Below are 21698 nucleotides of genomic sequence, written 5' to 3'. Positions count from 1 at the left end.
ATGGAGGGAACGGTCTTTGCGGAAAGGGATGGGGAGGGAAATATATCCCTGGGGGTGGGGTCCGTTTGGAGGTGGCAGAAATGTCGTTGGATGATTTGGTTTATGCGAAGGTTGGTAGGGTGGAAGGTGAGGACCAGGGGGGTTCTGTCCTTGTTACGGTTGAAGGGGTGGGGTTTGAGGGCGGAGGTGCGGGATGTGGATGAGGGCATCTTTAACCACGTGGGAAGGGAAATAACGGTCTCTAAAGAAGGAGGCCATGGGAGACAAGATATTTGGGGGAGGGAAACAAGGTGACTCGAGCAGTGAGGTAATATGGGCAGGGCTCAGAAATAGGGGCTATACTACAGGCCTCCCAACAGTGAATGTGAGATAGAGGTACAAATATGTACTGAGATCATGGACAGCAAATTAAGAATAGTAATTAAAAAAAAGCTAGAACCAACTCAAAGCTGGACATTAAGAGTTTAACATGTACTTATCTCATGTATTAGAGAACTCACATATACATATATTCCCCAGGGTACAACCAATATCAATAATTGCACTGAGATCAGTCATTAATGCAAATTTACTGTCAGCACATGACACCAATAGAGGGTGGAGACAGTGAGGACTGCAGATGCTGGAGATCAGACTCGAGAGTGTGGTGCTGGAAAAGCACAGCAGGTCAGGCAGCATCCAAGGAGCAGGAGAATCCCAGGCGGTGGCTCTTTCCTGATGAAGGGCTTTTGCCTGAAATATCAATTCTGCTGCTCCTCAGATGCTGCCTGACCTGCTGTGCTTTTCCAGCACCACACTCTCAACACCAATAGAGGGTGATGGACTGGGAATTTTAGACTCGAAAAAAGTGTAGCATTTGCAGTCCTCACTTTCACCTGGGAACTTTAGAAGCCAGGACTCAGGAGAGGGAACGAGGCATCTGTAGGCCTGGGAGATCAAGAACATGGGAGACAGGATATTTGGGGGAGGGAAACAAGGTGACTCGAGCAGTGAGGTAATATAGGCAGAGCTCAGAATTAGGGGCTGTATTACAGGCCTCCCAACAGTGAATGTGAGATAGAGGTACAAATATGAACAGAGATCATGGAAAGATACAGGAGAAACAGAGTGGTGGTGATAGGAGATTTTAATTTTCCCAACATTGTCTGGGTTTCACTTAGTGTTAGAGGTCTGGAAGGAGCAGAATTTGTAAGGAGCATCCAGAAGGGTTTTACAGAGCAGTATGCAAATAGTCCAACTCGGGAAGGGGCCAGACTGGGGCTGGTGTTGGGGAATGAGCCCGACCAGGTGGTTGAAGTTTTAGCAGGGGATTACTTTGGGAATAGTGATCACAATTCCATATGCTTTAGGACATTCATGGACAAAGACGAGAGTGTCCTAAAGGAAGAGCTAAATTGGGGGAAGGCCAACTATACCAAAATTTGGCAGGAGCTGACGAATATAGATTGGGAGCAGTTTTTATTCATATATAAGGAGCAAGAGGGTAACTAGGGAAAAGGTTGGCCCACTCGAGGAAAGTTATGGGTGGAGTCAGAAAAAGTGGGTGAGATTCTTAATGAGTATGTTGCATCGGTATTCACCAAGGAGAGGGACATGATGGAAGTTGAGGTTAGGGATAGACCTTTAATTACTTTCGGTTAAATCGGCATACCGAGGGAGGAAGTGTTGGGCATTCTAAAAGGCATTAAGGTGGACAAGTCCCCAGGTCCGGATCGGATCTATCCCAGGTTACTGAGGAAAGCGAGAGAGGAAATAGCTGGCGCTTTAACTGATATCTTTGCAGCATCCTTGAACACAGGGGAGGTTCCAGAGGACTGGAGGATTGCTAATGTTGTCCCCTTGTTTAAGAAGTGTAGCAGGGATAATCCAGGTAATTGCAGACTTGTGAGCCTGATGTCAGTGGTAGGGAAGCTGCTGGAGGAGATACTGAGGGATAGGAGATATACCCATTGGGAAGAAAATGGGCTTATCAGTGATAGGCAGCATGGTTTTGTGCAGGGCGGGTCATGTCTTACAAACCTAATAGAACTCTTTGAAGAGAAGACAAAGTTGAAAATTGATGTGCAGAGAGATCTGGAAAATTGATGTGCAGAGAGATCTGGAAAATTGATGTGCAGAGAGATCTGGAAAATTGATGTGCAGAGAGATCTGGAAAATTGATGTGCAGAGAGATCTGGAAAATTGATGTGCAGAGAGATCTGGAAAATTGATGTGCAGAGAGATCTGGAAAATTGATGTGCAGAGAGATCTGGAAAATTGATGTGCAGAGAGATCTGGAAAATTGATGTGCAGAGAGATCTGGAAAATTGATGTGCAGAGAGATCTGGAAAATTGATGTGCAGAGAGGTGCATTGTTCCCTGAAGGTGGCAATGTAGGCCAATAGAGTGGTCAAGAGGGCATACATCATGCTTTCCTTCATCAGACAGGGTACTGAGTACAAGAGTTGGCAGGTCATGTTACAGTTGTATAAGACTTTGGTTTGGCCACATTTGGAATACTGTGTAGAGTTCTGGTCGCCACATTACCAAAAGGATGTGGATGCTTTGGAGAGGGTACAGAGGAGGTTCACCAGGATGTTGCCTGGTATGGAGGATGCTAGCTATGAAGAAAGGTTGAGTAGATTAGGTTTATTTTCATTGGAAAGACGGAGGTGGAAGGGGGACCTGATTGAGGTCAACAAAATCATGAGAGGGACAGACAGGGTGGATCGCAAGAAGCTTTTTCCCAGAGTGGGGTCTCAATTACTAGGGGGTCATGAGTTCAAAGTGAGAGGGGAAAGATGTAGGGGAGATACGCGTGGAAAGTTCTTCACACAGAGGGTGGTGGGTGCCTGGAACGCGTTGCCAGCGGAGGTGTAAGGGCGAGCACAATAGTGTAATTTACGATGGATCTGGACAGATACATGAATGGGCAGGGAGCAGAGGGATACAGATCCTTAGAAAAATGAGGGCAGTTTTAGATCGAGAATCTGGATCAGCGCAGGCTTGGAGGGCCCTCCTGTGCTGTCAGGCTCTCTGTTATTTGTTCTTTTTTTGGAGGGAGGGGTGCACGGTCAAGTAAATAGAGATTTGGAAAGTTTAAGAAATTGGATAAAATATAAATAGTTAAAGGAAAGGATGCACAGTAATGATACAGGGAATATTAATGACAGTGTGACAGAGAGAGACACAGCAAACAAACAGAACAGTGGAACAGCAAATATCACCAGAGTCGACAGAAACAGTAAAAAGACAGACCTACAGGCTCTTTATCTGAATGCACATTGCATTTGTAAGAAGATGGATTGATTTTCATTCCTTTAAGGGAATCTCCATACCCAGTTTTCCCCCTTTGGGGAATAGTGAGGAGATGGTGAAAGGATTTCCAAGCAGATGATCAGCCTAACATTGTTGTTCCCTCCGTGACTTACAAGGCTTGTCATGGAGCTTGGAGCTGGCTCTATACGGCCAGAGGTAAGAATGCCAGCACTGATGTGGAGGAGCCAGTGTTGCACTGGGGTGGACAAAGTTAAACATCACACAACACCAGGTTATAGACCAACACCAGGTTAAAGTCCAACAGGTTTATTTGGAAGCACTAGCTTTCAGAGCACTGCTCCTTCATCAGGGGATTGTGGAGAATAAGATCATAAGACACAGAATTTATAGCAAAAGATTACAATGTCATACAGTGACATATTGAACAAACCTGGTTTGTTAAGTCTTTCATGTTTTATAATGCAGGTTTAAGCTCATTAATATGTAAATTCCAAAACTTCTTTTAAGCCACCTTCTTGAGATAACTTAAAGTTTTATAACAAAAAGTGACATTTCAGCTCAGATAATGCCTTAAAGGTGTGAGTGTCTGTATGCCAATCTTGAGTCAAATTTGTTCTATTTCTAATGTGGAATTTACAAAATATTACATGGATTGACTACCAGCATTAACTGTCTGCAGATTGTGCATTTTTGAACAAAATAAAATGTATCTGAAAATATAATGCTGCAAATACAAATTCACCCAATAGACTTGTATGTGTGTGTGCGTGCATGAGAGAGAGAGAGTGAGTGAGTGTGTGCGTGAGTGTGAGTGCATGTGCGTGAGTGTGTATCCATGCACACGCATGTGTGAGAGTGTAGTGTGCAGTGGGGCCACCTGTAGTGCGACATGAACCCAAGGTCCCGGTTGAGGCCATCCCCATTGATACCGAACTTGACTCTCAGCCTCAAGAAGTGGAAGCAGAGAGGAGGTTTTGGCAAGATGCGTATCCTCATTGATAATGTGCTGCAGGCTGCAAAGAACATGACGTGGTTTTTCGGCTCCCAGGAAATACTGCACAACAAAAGGTACCTATCAGTTGCAACCTGTGTCTGTCTCCTGAGGAGGTCATTATGGTTTCTCACTGTGGCACGTCAGGACTGGTGATCGATGAGTTGAGCATCTTACTCTGATCTTATGAAGGCATCCCTGAGCACCTTCAAGTGTCCGTCACATTCCTCCTCATCTGAACAGATCCTGTGTATGCGTAGGGCTTGTCCGAGGGCATGGCTATTTTAATATGTATCAGGTGGAAGCTGGAGAAGTGTAGCATCATGAGGTTATCTGTGGGTTTGCGGTAGAGTTAGCTGTCCATCCTTGTTGGAGATGCATGAATCCAAGAATGAGACAGATACTAAAGTGTAGTCCATGGAAGTCTGATGGTGGGATGAAACCTGTTGATATCACAGTGTAGTTGCTTCAGTGACTCCTCACCATGGGTCCAGAGAAAGAAAATGTTATCAATATATCTGGTCTATAGTGTTGGTTGGAGGTCCTGTGCAGCGAAGAAGTCTTGTTCAAGCCTGTGCATGAAAATATTGGCATATTGGGGTGCATATTTTGACCCCATGGCTGTTCTGTGTGTCTGGATGGTGAACCGGTTGTCAAAGGTGAAAATATTGTGGTCAAGGATAAAGCGGATGAGTTGGAGAATGGTGCTCGAAGGTTGGCAGTTGTTGGGAGGGGGGATGATGGTATCGCTATTCAGATGAGGAGGAACGTGATGGACACCTGAAGGTACTCAAGGATACCCTCATAAAAACAGGGTATGATGCTCCACTCATTGATTGCCAGTTCCAATGTGCTACAGCGAGAAACTGTAATGGTCTCCTCTGGAGACAGACACGGGGACTGCAACCTATAAGGCACCCTTTGTTGTCCAGTACTTCTCGGGAGCTGAAAGACTATGCCATATTCCTCGCAGTCTGCAACACATTATCGATGAGGATGAGCACCTCACCAAGACCTTCCCTATGCCTCCACGTCTTGCCTTTAAACAACCACCAAACCTCAAACAGATCATTGTTCACAGCAAACTGCCCAGCTTTCAGGACAACACCAACGATCACACTGCACAACGCTGTCATGGCAACCACTGCAGGACGTGTCAGAGTGTCGACATGGATACCACTATTACACGTGGGGACACCACCCACCGTGTACGCAGCAGGTACTCATGTGGCTTGGCCTACATTGTCTATCTCATATACTGCAAGCAAGGATGCCCTGAGGCAGTGTACATTGGCAAGACCAAGCAAAGGCTATGAAAACAGATGAGTGGACACCGCACAACAATCAACAGACAGGGGTGTTCCCTCCCAGTCAGGGAACACTTCAGCAGTCCAGGACATTCGACCGCTTACCTTCGGGTGACTGTTTTCCAAGGTGGACTTCGGGACAAGTAAGAACGCAAAGTGGCCGAGCAGAGACTGATGGCCAAGTTCAGTATCCATGGGGACGGCCTCAACCGAGACCTTGGGTTCATGTCACACTACAGGTCACCCCACTGCACTATACATACACTCTCTCTCATACACACACTCTTACATACTCAAATACATCCTCCACACTCACACTCATGCACACACCGTCTCACAGGCTTATACTCCATCACACCCACACACACACTTTACCAAGCTTTCACACACACGCAAACACACACTCTCTCACATGCACTCACACCCACACATGCACATACTCACTCTGTCTCTCTCATGCACACACACACATACAAGTCCATGGGGTGAAATTGTATTTGCAGACTTAGGGTTGCAGATACATTCTATTTTGCTCTCAAGAAGGTGGCTTAAAAGAAGTTCTGGGATTTATATATTAATGAGCCAAAACTTGCATTCTAAAACATGATAGACTTTACAATCTAGGTTTGTTCAGATATCACTATATGACACTGTAATCTTTTGCTCTAAATTCTGTGACTTATTCTCCACTACCACCTGATGAAGGAGCAGAGCTCCAAAAGCCAGTGCTACCAAATAAACCTGTTGGACTATAACCTGGTGTTGGCCTGTAACCTGGTGTTGGCCTGTAACCTGATGTTAGACTATAACCTGGTGTTGGCCTGTAACCTGTTGTTGTATGATTTTTAACAGTGGCGGTATTGTGTCACCAACCCTCCTGATGGATGAATTGATAGCATAAATGGAAATAATGATCCATAATATAAAAACCATTTCTGAGATGTAGTTGCAGAGTGACCAAGGCTAGGACCTGAATAGTAAAAAGGTTTTTGACATTGTAGACGAACAGCAGGATATGAAAATGAGAAGGGATAGCTCTGTTAATAAAAATAAGATTGGTATAATGGTGCAAAATAATTTTGGTTCAGAAGACCATTATGCAGAATCAGTTTGGGTGGAGATTAAAAAATAGCAAAAGAAAGAAGTCCCTTGTGGGAATAGTTTATTGTTTCACCACTACCCAAATAATACCATGCAATAGGGCAGAGTATTCATCAATAAATAATGGGGGAGAGCAAGTAAGGTGACTAGATTGGAAGCTGATTGAATATATTTGGTACATCTTCTTAAACAACACTTTCTGGTATCGATCAGAGACCAAGCTGTTCTGGACCTGTTAATGTGGAATTAGACTAATTTAATTAATTAACTTATAATAAAAGATTCTTCAAGCAAGAATGATTATAACATGATTATAACATGATTATAACATGATAGAATTCCAATGTAGGCAAAAGTGAGGACAGCAGATGCTGGAAATCAACATCTAGATTAGAGTGGTGCTGGAAAAGCACAGCAGGTCAGGCAGCATCCAAGTAGCAGGAAAATCGACGTTTCAGGCAAAAGCCCCTCATCAGGAATGAACACTGGTCTAGCCAATTAATGAATCACAGCAATAAAAATACTCATAAATGTAAAATACTGTTTCATCTACAAAAATTCCAGGGACACCCTGTGAAGTGATTTGATTCCAGTTGCATGGTACCTCTGCGTACAACGCTCTCCAGCTCAGATCCCCAGTAGAAAAAGGAAGGGTACCCTTTTAGAGAGCCCTGCACCATGGACCTTTCTGTGTTGAGTCTAAGAACCACAGTGGCTAACTGTGATTGAGGTTAGTCCACGAGTGAGTCTTAACAAAGAGAGGCACTTGTCTTACATTACCAGAGGAGTTTTATTGCTTGATAGCAATTGCCAATAGTTGCATTGGCTGGGTTGGTATAATTACTGAAACTACCAGGAAACCAAAAGATGACACATCTGGCCCCATCAGGATCTAGAGCTGGGTTCCTGATTGTCCACCCAGAGCCTTATAACTCCATCAGTCTAATGCAGTCTCCAACATTACACTTTCAAATCCATCACCGTACACAAAATAAAGCATTCACAAAGTGACACTGACAACGGGATAGAAGTATTAATTTTGAATCAATTGAACATTGCCTGCTGATGAGGTTCGGATTCCACTGATCTCTGAGACTGACTGGTAGGGAGCTGAATTCCCATTATACAACAATTTATAGTTATATAGCTTCATTAATTTAGGAAAAAAGTTCCAATGCACTTGGCTGGGATGTTATTACATGTTTTAGTACTGAACCACATTTCAAGTGACTTAGTCAAAGAGATAAGTTTTAAGAGGTATTCTAAATACTTGCCTAGCCTGGCGGTAAGGTGGTGGCACAGTGGTAATGTCACTGGGCTAATAACCCAGAAGAAGGGCTTATGCCCGAAACGTCGATTCTCCTGTTCCTTGGATGCTGCCTGACCTGCTGCGCTTTTCCAGCAACACATTTTCAGCTCTGATCTCCAGCATCTGCAGTCCTCACTTTCTCCTCGAAGATAATAACCCAGAACCCTAGGCTAATATTCTAGGGACATGGGCTTAAATCCCACCATAGCAAACAGTGAAATTTGAATACAATAAAAATCTGGAACTAAAAAAAGGCTAACCAAAAAGCAACCATGAGAACATAGTCAGTTGCTATAAAAGCCAATCTGGTTCACTGATGTCTTGTATGCAGATAAATCTGCATTAGACCATAAGATATAGGAGCAGAAATTAGGCCATTCAGCCCATCGAGTCTGCTCCACCATTCAATTACAGCTGGTAAGTTTCTCAACCCCATTCTCCCACTTTCTCCCCATAAATCTCTTCTTAACCTATGGACACATTGTCTTAGACAAACTTTAATATGATTGACTCTCCATGCCCTCTGGACAATTAGGGATGGGTAATAAATGCTGTCTTAGCTAGCAATTCCCACATCCATGCACATATGAAAATAGAGTATAAGAGAGAAAGACTAGGAGTGAGTCAGGAAAGAATTATAGAATATGGTGCCCATAACAAGCATTTGGAGACGAGAAAGATGTAGAAGAAGCCAGGATTGGAAGATAATGAGTATTGAGATGGAAATGTGTTGCTGGAAAAGCGCAGCAGGTCAGGCAGCATCTAGGGAACAGGAGAATCGACGTTTCGGGCATTAGCCCTTCTTCAGGAATGAGTAAAGTAGGTCTAGGAAAGGTTACAGAGATAGGTAGGGCCAGACCATCAAGGAGTTTGAACAAAAGGATGAAGGATTTAAATGTAAAGCATTGTCAGTCTAAGATTAATGTAGATCAGGAAGCACAGGCGGTGACAGATAAACAGGACTTGCTTTGAGTTAAGATACAAGCAATAATATTTTGGATGGCCTCCAGTCCATATTGTGAGATGGGAGAGTAGCCAGGGTTGCTGAGATGATTGAGTCTACAGGTAACAAGGGCATGGACAGGTGGAACTAAGCCACAGGCAACTCAGAATTAACACATTTTTAAAGCTCAACACCCAAACTGGTAACAATAGTCTCATGCCTATACACCAAGCAGCCTCACCCATCACTAATTAGAAATGGAAACAAGCACAAATGCCAGCCAGAACTGAGAGGGTAAGTTTTCCGATAGTGAAACTAAACTGACTCAAAACTTCACATAAACTTTCTTCATTTCACTTTGGACGAATCAGCTGGCCAGTTACTAACATCTTATAAACGCCAACTGTATCCAACAAGCACAGAAATGGATTTGGACATCACCCTAGAACCTTCTGGTCCAGAGCCACGAATGTCCTCAGTTTGCAAGGTGATAGTGAGCAATGGTTTGCAGACAGCAATTCCCCAAAGGCCCCGCTATGGGATGGGATTTCTGCATTCTCTGGTCACTTGTGCTTTGGAGCAGTTGTCTGTTGGATTGAATGGCCTGTCTCAGGCTGGTTTGGGATCTGTTCCCTCTTTCTGGTGAACCCAGATCACATACCTGATCTTTTATTATCGCGATCTCCGCAATCAACACGACTATGAGATTTCCTACGCCAATGGTAAGAAGCCAAACAGCCATCACAACAGATCTCATTGAGGAAGGAGCCTGCAAGATAAGATGAGAAGCAATCTTGTTACCAGTGAGAATGATCTCGTTCTACAAGGAATAAGAGGAAGAAAGGAAGCAAAGACTAGGCTGATACAGTGAGATGGAGTAGAGAGCAAGGACGGCTCATTCAGAGAAACTCTAGCATGGACCTGATGGGCTGAATGGACTGTTCTGGAGCTGTAAATTCTAAGTTATTCTATGTACATTCCTCATTAAAGTAAACTATAGGACACAGGTGGAAAGGTAGGTGCATGGAGCACCAGTGTCAGAATGGGCAGTTCCCCAACCCTGTCTCTAAAGAGCAAATCCCTTAGAGTCCGGCATCAGATTTGTTTAGAGAAAAGCTGGGGATATCAGTCACACAGTGTTACAGCTCTGCAGAACCAAATGTCAGCAGGTTGTGGTTAGAGTAGAGTACTGCCAAATCCTCCTTTCTACTCTCTTACAACAATGTCAAATCAGTTTAAACAGCCGTTCATGGGGCATCGTAACAGAAACAAAATCAGTAACAATGGTTAACAGAGAGCCACAGACCTGGAATGGAAACATATAAAGCCAAATCAAGATCGTTGTCTGGTGTGATGATACACTCCAGCCATATGCAGCGTCTCTAAAGGCCTCTATTGACACTGCACGCTCCATGGAGATTGAGTGCAAGCGTGACCAGGAAAGAGGGGCAGACACTTAAGGCACAATGCGCTCCTCCACAGCCTGCGATCTGGACCTGTTAGTGACAGCTCTGGCCAGGTTCAGGAGCAGCTCCATAAGGAGACCCTTCAATTTGCCCACTCCCCATCCCCACATGAAATGGCCATGGTTTAGGAGTTAGTTAAAAATCACACAACACTAGGTTATAGTCCAACCAATTTATTTGGAAGAGCTCGCTTTTGGAGTGCTGCACCTTCATCGGGTAGTTGTGGGACAGGACCATAAGACACAGAATTTATAGCAGAAGATCATAGTGTCATGCAACTGATGCGATATATTGCACAAACCTAGATTACTGTTAAGTCTTTCATGTTTTCAAATCGTTTGCAGGTTTCGGTTCATTAATATGTAAATCCCAGAACTTCTTTTAAGTCACATTCTCGAGATAATTTAAGGTTTTATAAACCAAAAGGTGACATCTCACTCAGACAATGCATTAAAGGTGTGAGGTTAGAGTCTGTCTGTATACCAGTCGTTGGTTCTATTTCCAAAGCAGGAATTTACAAAATATCACATGGATTGACTTGCCTGCAGATTGTGTGCTCTGCACAAACTAGAATGTATCTGCAAATATAATTCTGCAGATTCACACCTCACACCTTTAATGCATTGTCTGAGCTGAAATGTCACCTTTTTAAAAATAAAACCTTAACTTATCTCGAGATTATGCCTTAAAAGAAGTTCTGAGATTTACATATTAATGAACTGAAACCTGCAACTGATTCTAAAAGATGAAAGACTTAACAGCAATCTAGGTTTGTTCAATACATCATTTCAGTTGCATGACACTAATCGTTTGCTATAAATTCTGTGCCTTATGATCTTGCTGCATAGCTACCTGATGAAGGAGCAGCGCTCTGAAAGCTAGTGCTTCCAAATAAACCTGTTGGACTATAACCTGGCATTGTGTGATCTTTAACTTTCAAGATTAGAGTGGTGCTGGAAAAGCACAGTAGGTCAGGCAGCATCCGAGGAGCAGGAAAATCAATGTTTTGGGCAGGAGTCCTTTATCAGCAATGATTCCTCTTCAAAACTTCAAATAACACTCAGCATTCATGAGGTATTGGGAGAGATTTCCAAATTCCAGTGACACCGTGTGGGCAGCACGGTGGCACAGTGGTTAGCACTGCTGCCTTACAGTGCCAGAGACCCGGGTTCAATTCCCGCCTCAGGCAACTGACCGTGTGGAGTTTGCACATTCTCCCCGTGTCTGCGTGGGTTTCCTCCAGGTGCTCCGGTTTCCTCCCACAGTCCAAAGATGTGCAGGTCAGGTGAATTGGCCATGCTAAATTGCCCGTAGTGTTAGGTATGGGGTAAATGTAGGGTTATGGGTGGGTTGTGCTTCGGCGGGGCGGTGTGGACTTGTTGGGCTGAAGGGCCTGTTTCCACACTGTAATCTAATCTACTTCATGTAAAAGATGCCTTCTGACTTTACACTGAAATGAATTTTGTCTCGTTTAAAGACAGTCGCCTTTATCTTGATTCTCCTATCAAAAGGATTGGTTTCTCTATTTCTTCCTTTTGATTTAAACACAAGCATACCAACGCCTTCTTCACCATCCTATCTACCTGCGACTCTACTTTCAAGATCTCCCTAGGACCTTACCATTAAGTGTACATGTCCTGCTAAGATTTGCTTTCCCAAAATGCAGCACCTCGCATTTATCTAAATTAAACTCCATTTTATTGGTCAGAGTATTGAGTATAGGAGTTGGGAGGTCATGATGTGTCTGCACACAACATTGGTTAGGCTACTTTTGGAATATTGCGTGTAATTCTGGTCACCTTCCTATCAGAAGGATGTGGTGAAACTTGAAAGCATTAAGAAAAGATTCATAAGGATGTTGCCAGGATTGGAGGATTTGAGCTATATCAAGAGGCTGAGTAGGCTGGGGCTGTTTTCCCTGGAGCGTCAGAGGCTTAGGGGTGACCTTCCAGAGGCTTATAAAATCATGAGGGGCATGGATGGGATAAATAGGCAAAATCTTTTCCCTGGGTGCGAGTGTCTAGAAGTAGAGGGCAAAGGTTTAGGGTGAGAGGGGTAAGATTTAAAAGGGACCTAAGGGGCAACCTTTTCACGCAGAGGGTGGTACGCAGAGGCTGCACCATTTTTAAATTGCAACATTTAAAAGGTATCTGGATGGGTATATGAATAGGAAGGGTTTGGAGGGAAATGGGCCAAGTACTGGCAAATGGGATTAGATTAGGTTAGGATATCTGGTCAGCATGGATGAGTTCGACCGAAGGGTCTGTTTCCGTGCTGTACATCTCAATGACTCTACAATGAGTTGGGCTAGATCAAGACATGAACAAACCATTCCTTTCTTATGGATTGGCTCCACCTGATCTTCCCATGTGCCCTTGTGCTTTTCCCCAGAAACTCATCCAACTCTCTTTGGAATCTCTTTAAGCAGTTCATTGTTAATACCCCACACTTTAGACATATACAACTCTAAAAACACTACCCTCTGTGTGGATATTAGTATAAGACCTAATCCTCTGGATATATGCTACTCTAATGGGGTGGAACGGTGGCTTGGGATGACACGGTGGCTCAGTGGTTAGCACTGCTGCCTCACAGCACCAAGGACCCGGGTTCGATTCTAGCCTCAGGCAACTATCTCTGTGGAGTTTGCACATTCTCCCCGTGTCTGCGTGGGTTTCCTCCGGGTGCTCTGGTTTCCTCCCACAATCCAAAGATGTGCAGGTCAGGTGGATTGGCCATGCTAAATTTCCCATATTGATCGGAACGTGTAGGTTACCTGCATTAGTCAGAGGTAGATGTACAGGAATGGGCTTGGGTGAGATACTCTTCGGAGGGTCAGTGTGGACTTGTTGGGCCAAAGGGCCTGTTTCCACACTGTAGGGATTCTATGATTCTATAAATACCCCATCCTCTGGGTGTATATTACCATAATATCATGGTCTCTGAATGTGGTGGTTCACTTTAAAGATTGTTAGATTCTCAATTGGTCTGTAAATCCTTTCACTATTTCTTTGAGAGAAGAGAAATGACTGCTTTCTTACATATGTTACTGCTGACCTTTAAACAAGAGGGTTTATGTTTTCATATGGCCGTCCCTGCAAAGAAAGCTATGGATATGGAACACGAGGCTGCTCAGGTGTGTTAGAAGTTAAAAATCACACAACACCAGGTTATAGTCCAACAGGTTTAATTGGAAGCACACTAACTTTCGGAGCGACGCTCCTTCATCAGGTGATAGCTCTGAAAGCTAGTGTGCTTCCAATTAAACCTGTTGGACTATAACCTGGTGTTGTGTGATTTTTAATTTTGTACACCCCAGTCTGACACCGGCATCTCCAAATCAGGTGTGTTCGGTTAGTTCTAGTCTGAGGTTTGCAAATTATTAGGCAATTACTGTTTATTTTATACCTACTTCTCACACTTCCCGTTGAATGTGGCATGTTGTAAATGGAAATTGCCTGGAGTCTTGTCTCTCCAGTAGAAAGAGATCTTGATCATGAAAATATAACCAGAATTTAATATAGTGTTCCACTCACACAGAAACAAGCCAAGCTCGACACTGGACATCCCCAGAGCACACTGTAGCAATGTCCCAAAAATGAGAATATCCATGATTGTTTCAATGAATCAAATTTAGCATCATTCTGAGTTTGTTCTTTATTTGTCAGTAAACCCTGACATTTTCACAAATGCTGCGATGGAACAGCTCAAAGAAACCTGGAAATATTCCTTTGACCTCAAAAATGGAGCTTCAATTAGCCTTGAGTCTCAGAAACCATCTTCCCATTTTAAAAGTTTTTTGCCTCAAATTCATATGCAAACATATCTGAATGCAAATCTGACAAAGTCTGATTGATTGAGTCAACTGGGCTTCAGTTCAGACCTTCAACCAATCAGATTCAGAAAATATAAAGTCCAATCTGTTGTAGCTCCAATGACAAAAGCAGACTTTTCTTTTGAAGTGGGCTTGGATCGGCGCAACATCGAGGGCCCAAGGGCCTGTACTGCGCTGTATTCTTCTATGTTCTATGTTCTATGTTCAATCTGTTGTAGCTCCAATGACAAAAGCAGACTTTTCTTTTGAAATATCAATACTCTGACACATGGGCAAGAAATCAGTTTCACTCGGCTGCTGGAAACATGGGTTATGAGACCAAGGCAAAGAAAGGCAATAACATGGAGAGGAGCCAAGGTCTCATTGAAAAGTGAGAGTTTAAATGGTCTTCTCCTGTTCCTAGATCTGGGAAGTAACCCAAAGTTCCAAACACTTCAAACTTCAAACAAAGCTAAAATAGGGAAAAGTACTCCAAATAGAAGTTTCCTGTTAAACTTGGTTCATGGCATGTTTATTTTATAAACAATGTTAATGGCTGTTCTACATCAACAAATTAAAACCATTACCTGAGTGTAAGCCAGATGTAGTCCAGTCACTGCAAAAAGTATCTCAGACATTGAGATTACAAAATACTGAGGAATTTGCCAAAGCACGGAGACTGTTTTTGGCCAGTTATCAATGTTCAGCTGCACGGTGACCTGGGAAAAAATGATACATCATTATGCCAAGAAGACAAGAATATGAAAATCTACTGAGACCAACCAGCACCAACAACATAGGCAAACGTGAGGACTGCAGATGCTGGAAATCAGAGTCTAGATTAGAGTGGTGCTGGAAAAGCACAGCAGGTCAGGCAGCATCCAAGGAGCAGGAAAATCGATGTTTCGGGCAAAAGCCCTTCATCAGGACTCAATTGCCTGACCTGCTGTGCTTTTCCAGCACCACTCTAATCTAGCACCAACAACATGGTAACCATCTATCCACTTTGCTCCACATCTCTCAGTCAGTTTTCTCTCCAGGAATATGTCCAAGTGTCTCCTGAGTCCCCATCAACAATTCAGAGGGAACAAGCTTTCATTCAAATATCATTGCAGGGGAATCACATTGTCATGGCCTAATTGGGCAGCCTGGCCTCTTTCTGTGCTATAAATCTCACCAAATTCTATGTAACTACTTTGAACCTTAACAGGAAGGCCAAAGCCATTATTTTCAGTGTTCGCTACAAAATGTGTTCCTTCACCAAGGACGCTAACCTTGCCAACCAACCAGACTGAAGCAAACTCTCCCTTTCAACTTTGCTTCAAAGTTTCAATCCCAATTTCATCAGCTGACTCAGTATTCCATTCCTATCATCTTACCACTCAAAGTACAATTTCTTTATTTCCTGTAGATACATGACAGTCTTGAGTTTCACTCAAATGAAGGAAAATAATCACATTTATATAATTTTGTGCTTGCACATGAGTTTTCAAGTTTTTGCTTTGCATGCTGTCTGGGTGAGATGCTTTTTTGGAGTGGTTGGTGTGGACTCGATGGGGCAGCTTCCACTCTGAAGGGATTCTATGATTCTATGCCTCCAAACCACATGTAATCATCAACTGAACTCCTAGCCCAGAATCTTAACTACTTTTATTGGGTCAGAGTCTCAGCTGGCAGTATTAAAACAAATAGGTTGCCTTGATACAGACTAACAACAAACTCCAAGTAACCTGTTTTTATATTTGGACAGTCCTTAACTAATTGTAATATCTTACGATTTATCAATTGTTCCTTCTGTAAAATTTGCTTCTGCCAATTGAGTTAATAATGATGTTAATTAAGAAACTTTAAGAAATAAGACTCTCAATTTCCAATTGAGAATGTTTAATTGGAGAACATCCTTTGGCATAAAAATCAATGGAAAGTAATTTGAATAATATTTAAGAAAATGGTATTGCCTCATGTGGGATTCACTGTAGCTGCAATGGGCATTGAGGTGTAAGAGGGAGGTGAGGAAGAGAGCTAGCAGTGATTCCGGTAAGCTCCAACTTACTAAAGTGGCAAGAAGCTGCATAAGTTGCCACCCAGGTAAATAGTGTGGTGAAGAAGGCATATGGCGTACTGGTTTTTATTGGTAGAGGAATTGAGTTCCGGAGTACTGAGGTCATGTTGCAGTTGTATAAGACTCTGGTGCGGCCGCATCTGGAGTATTGTGTGCAGTTTTAGTCGCCATACTATAGGAAGGATGTGGAGGCACTGGAACGGGTGCAGAGGAGGTTTACCAGGATGTTGCCTGGTATGGTAGAAAGATCGTATGAGGAAAGGCTGAGGCACTTGGGGTTGTTTTCATTGGAGAAAAGAAGGTTTAGGGGTGACTTGATAGAGGTGTACAAGATGATTAGGGGTTTAGATAGGGTCGACAGTGAGAATCTTTTTCCACGTATGGAGTCAGTTATTACAAGGGGGCATAGCTTTAAATTAAGGGGGGGTAGGTATAGGACAGATGTTAGGGGTAGGTTCTTTACTCAGCGAGTCGTGAGTTCATGGAATGCCCTGCCAGTAGCAGTGGTGGACTCTCCCTCATTATGGGCATTTAAGCGGGCATTGGATAGGCATATGGAGGATAGTGGGCTAGTGTAGGTTAGGTGGGCTTGGATCGGCGCAACATCGAGGGCCGAAGGGCCTGTACTGCGCTGTATTCTTCTATGTTCTATGTTCTATGTTCTATAAGGTTCTGCTTCAATGGTAGGCCTTTGTAAACCTTTAAAACCGATAGTCAAACTGGCGACTTTGAACTCTCTGCATTTACCACTGCTGGACTGCTGAGTTCCTACACTGCATAAGCAATTCATAAATGTCCCTTAAGTGTCGCAATTGGCATGAATTGATATTTAAAATAACTTAGTTAGCTACGTGCTGAGATTGGAAGTGACCTGAAACATTACATACTAAAAATATTGTATCAATTGAGTGTGAATATGTAAAGATTCCAGCTGTGATTGGGATACTGAGTAGGGAAGGTTAGAGCTCATGTGTAAGAACTCATGTAGAAGAGGATGAGCTGTGGAAGAGAAAAGCACTCTGGTTTACGCTGCACTCGGTATTGTATAACCCATGTGGAAAACAGACCAGTCCTACTCCTTGCTTTACCAGCTAAATGTTTACAAAATTAACATTGCCCACCTGACTTTGGGGCAGATGGAACAGGGGACTGTGACTTTCTTAGCACTGGCCCCAGTCAAACTGACATTTATAGCCACTGTACTTTGTGAGTGGAAACCTAATACTGAAGTGCTAGAAATAGCAATGCTCCAGTGCTAACGCTGCATATTTCTATCAAAGGAAATATGGATCATTCTGATTTACATCTGTCAGTCTCTATAGATGTTGATATAGACAGTGACTTAGGAGAGCAGACGTTGAACATTGCTGTAAACGGGGACTTGTGAGCAAACATTTTCATCTTGCACTCATCAGGGCAAGAATGCCAGCTTGGATGGAGGGGAACCAATAGATGTGCTGTAATGCAGACAGACTGGACTAGTTTAGGAAGGGAAATCTGGTTAGCAAGAACGAGTTGGACCAAAGGGTCTGTTTCCGTGTTCTATGACTCTATGACTATGCAAGAAGGCATTCGACAAGGTACCTCATAGAAGGGTAAGTCATAAGAGTCCATGATGTTGATCATAGTATATTGGTATGGATAGGGAACTGGCAAACGGGCAGGGAACAATGAATGATAAGGGGCTCTTCTTCAGGTTGGCAACCTGTAACCTGTTGATCCAAAGGGATCAATGCTGAGAGCACAACTATTTTATAATATATATGTATTGGAGGAATGAAGTGAATGTACTGCCACCTAATTTGCAGACGACATAAAAATAGGAGGAAAGGCAGGTTTGAGGGAGTGACACAAACAGTCTACAGAGAGATATTAGTATGTAAGTGGACAAAAAATTGGAAAATGAAGTATGTTGTTGAAAAATGTGAAATTGTTCATTTTGGAAGGGAGAACAAAACAACAGACATTTTATTTAGTGGAGAAAAAAACTGCAGAAAGCTGCAATACAAAGGGATTTTGGGGGGAACTTCTACATGAAACACAGAAAACTAGCACACAGGGATAGCAGGGAATCAGGAATGGCAATGAAATGTTGGCTCTTATTTCAAGGGGGTCCATGTCTGGAGTAACATGAGCTGTTTTGGTCCCCTTATTTGAGTTTAGATAATATTTCATTGGCGGTAGTTCAGAGATGGTTCACTAGGATTATCCCTGGTAAGGAACGGTTATGTTATGAGCAAAGGTTAAATAGTTTGGGACTCTACTCATTGGAATTTAGAAGAATTCATGATCTCATTGAAACATAAAGGAATATTTAAAGGTCTTGTCAGGGTGAACATGAGAGGATGTTTCCCCTCATGGGAGAGTCCAGGACCAGAGGCTATAGTCCCAGAATAAAGGGGTGCTAACTTGTGACTTTGATGAGGTGGAATGTTTTTCTCCCGGAGGGTTGTGAATATTTGGAATTCCTTGCCACATAGAGATGTGTAGGGGCAGAGTCATTGTGTATATGTAAGGCTGAGACAGATTCTTCATCATTAGGGAAATCCAGAGTTACAGGAAACATGAGGAATGTCGAATTGAGGGCTCAAGCCTGCTTCTGCTTATGCTTCTACAAATCGCCAAACAGGCATTTTATCATTATTTATTAATGGAGTTATTATACTGTTTGTCCTCCTCAAAGGAAAACAGGATGGCCAACAAATTTTACCCCAGCCAGCTACACCCCTTTTCCTATGACTGAACTACAAAAAAGTCACCGCCAATCCTTCTGATTATTCCCATCCTCCAAATTGCAAAGCTGCCACTGTACACTTTCTGGAAATTGTGCCCAAGGTTAACTGCTTTCAGATCAGAATCTGCTGTGTGTGTTGGGTCTTTGAGACAGGCTGAGAATGCTGGTCAAAAGTAATAGATACGAGGTCGATGAGCTACTGGAGAGGACCCCAAGAAATCCATTGAATCGCTTGTTGAAACCACAAATGCAGAGTGCAACAGCAGCAAGGAAATAAAGAACTTGTATTTATATAACAGTCACAACCTCAGGAGGTCTTCAAGCTCTTAACAACCAATTAAAGGTTGGCTCTGTCGCAGTGCTGGGAAAGGCATGGCTGCTGGTACTGATAGTTGGAGAAACAGTCAAATAGAATATAAAGGTCTCAAGAAGGAATAATGAACTTCCACAATGCTCTAGGCTTGCCCACAGCACTGTTTACAGCTTGGTCACTGTAATTCATGCTGACACTGGATAGGTTACAGAGAAAGACAAAAATGTTTCAGAAATCCAGAGCATTCAGAGTGGACAAAGTGCTCAAGAAACTCTTTCTGGGTAACTTAGGAGTCTACAATAAATGAAACCCAGACAATACACTTAGCATAAACTCCGAACACAGCAATGTGAATACTTAGATAGAATTGGAAACTTTTGCACCTGCCTTTTTGCTGCTAGCAACCAATGAATGATGAGACCCCAACACTACAGAGGCTTCTGTCTGAATGAGTCTGGCGTTCAGTTAGCTCTGACTTCCCTCTCTGCTCCCCTCACACTTCATCCATTTTACGGATAATGATGGAAGGAAGATGACATTCAGAGTGGACAGAAAATTGAACAACACGATGGTCACTTTCCATGGATACCCAGGCCTTAAAACATTTCATGAGAAAGTGGCTGAGTCCTCGATTGTTTCCCAATTTAGCTTTAAAAGTGAGTCAAACAATTTGAACTAATCTCTGCCAAACCTAATTGAAATGAATTAAATAGAAAACCGCTCTCCTTCTTTCCTGTTTTCTGTGTAGATAGAACACATATTTATTCTTCTATCATCTGGGAAGTGTTTTTCAGATTAAATTTTCTGGCGAAAAGGAGTATTTTTTGCAAATTGGAATGGTGCACAGACTTAAGTCGTCCATAAAGGTTTGGCAAAGAATTGTAAGAGGCTAATGGAATTATTACTGGCTGTCCACAAATAATGGAACATAATCAAACAGCAAGTGAATAATATATACCTCTTTTCAAGCTGCAATGGCTCCATTGCTCCTTGTATCCAATTCCCCAGTGGCTTAGCCATTAGTTAAGACAGATGTTCCAGGAAGGTTAGCATTATCCAGAGAACACATCTGGAAAGAGGATGTGTGTGTGGCTCTTAAGCAAGGACAGAATCCCTTGTGCAATATCAAACAAAATCTTTTTGAAATATGAGCTGGCCTTTACCAATCCGATGCTAAACAGCCAGAAACTCATTTCTGTTTTGGAATGGAATTGAAATGGAGGTGATGAACTCACCACTTCATTACCCAATTCTACTGAAAGGTAAGTGACCCAGGGTCCATGGAGTGCCGTAATGTTATTTTAACTACCCTATGAACAAACCAGATATACCCTCCACTCGGTATAATTTTCCTTATTTTTATGATGCCGGGTGGAACAGGAGTAACTCTTGGAGAATAATCTGGGCCATCACTGCGGGGTGGGTTTAACTTGCACAAACCAGAAGGTGGCCTCTATATCAGGCCCCACATGGTGGTCTCTCAGCCTGACATGGCAGTTTCTTGGCCCCACATGGCGGTTCCTTGGCCCCACATGGCGGTATCTCGGCCTGACATGGCGGTTTCTTGGCCCCACATGGTGGTCTCTTGGCAGTCCATGCTGGTCTTTTGGCGGCCCAGCATGGGGGTCTCTCTGCGGCCGGTGGCAGTCTTTTCGCAAGGTCACAGCATGATCTTCCACTCTCAAAGTGACTCAAGGCCCAGCATGGACTGAGGGCAAGGTAGCAGCGTGGACTGGGGACAAGGTACCAGTGTGGACTGGGTTGGAAGGACTGCTATTCCAAACTTTTTATTTCTCTATTTTCTAATTTAATTGTATAATCTGTAATTCTGGACTTTTTATTTCTTTATTTTTCAAATTTTTCTTTGTAAGAAAGTGCACTGAAGAATCTGAACTTATACAACTTATACCCAAGATGGTACTGTAAGTGGTGACTTGTAAACTTTTTACTATACTCATTTGAATACATGTGACAATAAAGCTAACTCAATTCATTAGCGTAAGAGGTTCTTGCTGTAGGACAGTGTGTGACGCCAGCTCACCGTGTGCAGCAAACATTCAGCATGTAGTAGGTATAGGGCAGCCTCTGTTTCCTGTCCATAGGATTGGACGCAGTTAGGCTTCCAGTCAGTATTTTATTGGTCATGGGTTCCGTGCCTGTGCAGAACAGTCAGTCTGCGCGCTCTGTAGGAACAGCTCTGTGGTCTGGGAAAAATACAGGCTCCAATTAGGGGCCTGGGCACATCTTTCCCAGGGTGGTCGAGAGGGTGGGTCATACAGAGTCATAGAGATGTACAGCATGGAAACAGACCCTTCAGTCCAACCTGTCCATGCCGACCAGTTATCCCAATCCAATCTAGTCCCACCTGCCAGCACCCGGCCCATATCCCTCCAAACCCTT

The 21698-nt window shown here is 43.2% G+C and overlaps 1 protein-coding gene across 1 annotated transcript in view; it reads right to left on the bottom strand.

The window, feature by feature from the left end:
• LOC122539648 (peptide transporter family 1-like) overlaps positions 1-21698 on the bottom strand; it is a 55810-nt gene that overhangs the window by 1999 nt on the left and 32113 nt on the right. Inside the window, exons 10-11 of the mRNA XM_043674646.1 lie at positions 14777-14908; positions 9571-9678 (exon numbers count right to left, since the gene is read on the bottom strand). Of these exons, the coding sequence (XP_043530581.1) occupies positions 9571-9678; positions 14777-14908 (240 nt within the window). The remainder of the gene's footprint in view (positions 1-9570; positions 9679-14776; positions 14909-21698) is intronic.

Source organism: Chiloscyllium plagiosum, chromosome 33 (assembly GCF_004010195.1).
Source record: "Chiloscyllium plagiosum isolate BGI_BamShark_2017 chromosome 33, ASM401019v2, whole genome shotgun sequence".
Taxonomy (NCBI): Eukaryota; Metazoa; Chordata; class Chondrichthyes; order Orectolobiformes; family Hemiscylliidae; genus Chiloscyllium; species Chiloscyllium plagiosum.
Note: the sequence above shows the minus strand (reverse complement) of the source record. Positions and strands in the feature narration are given on the sequence as shown.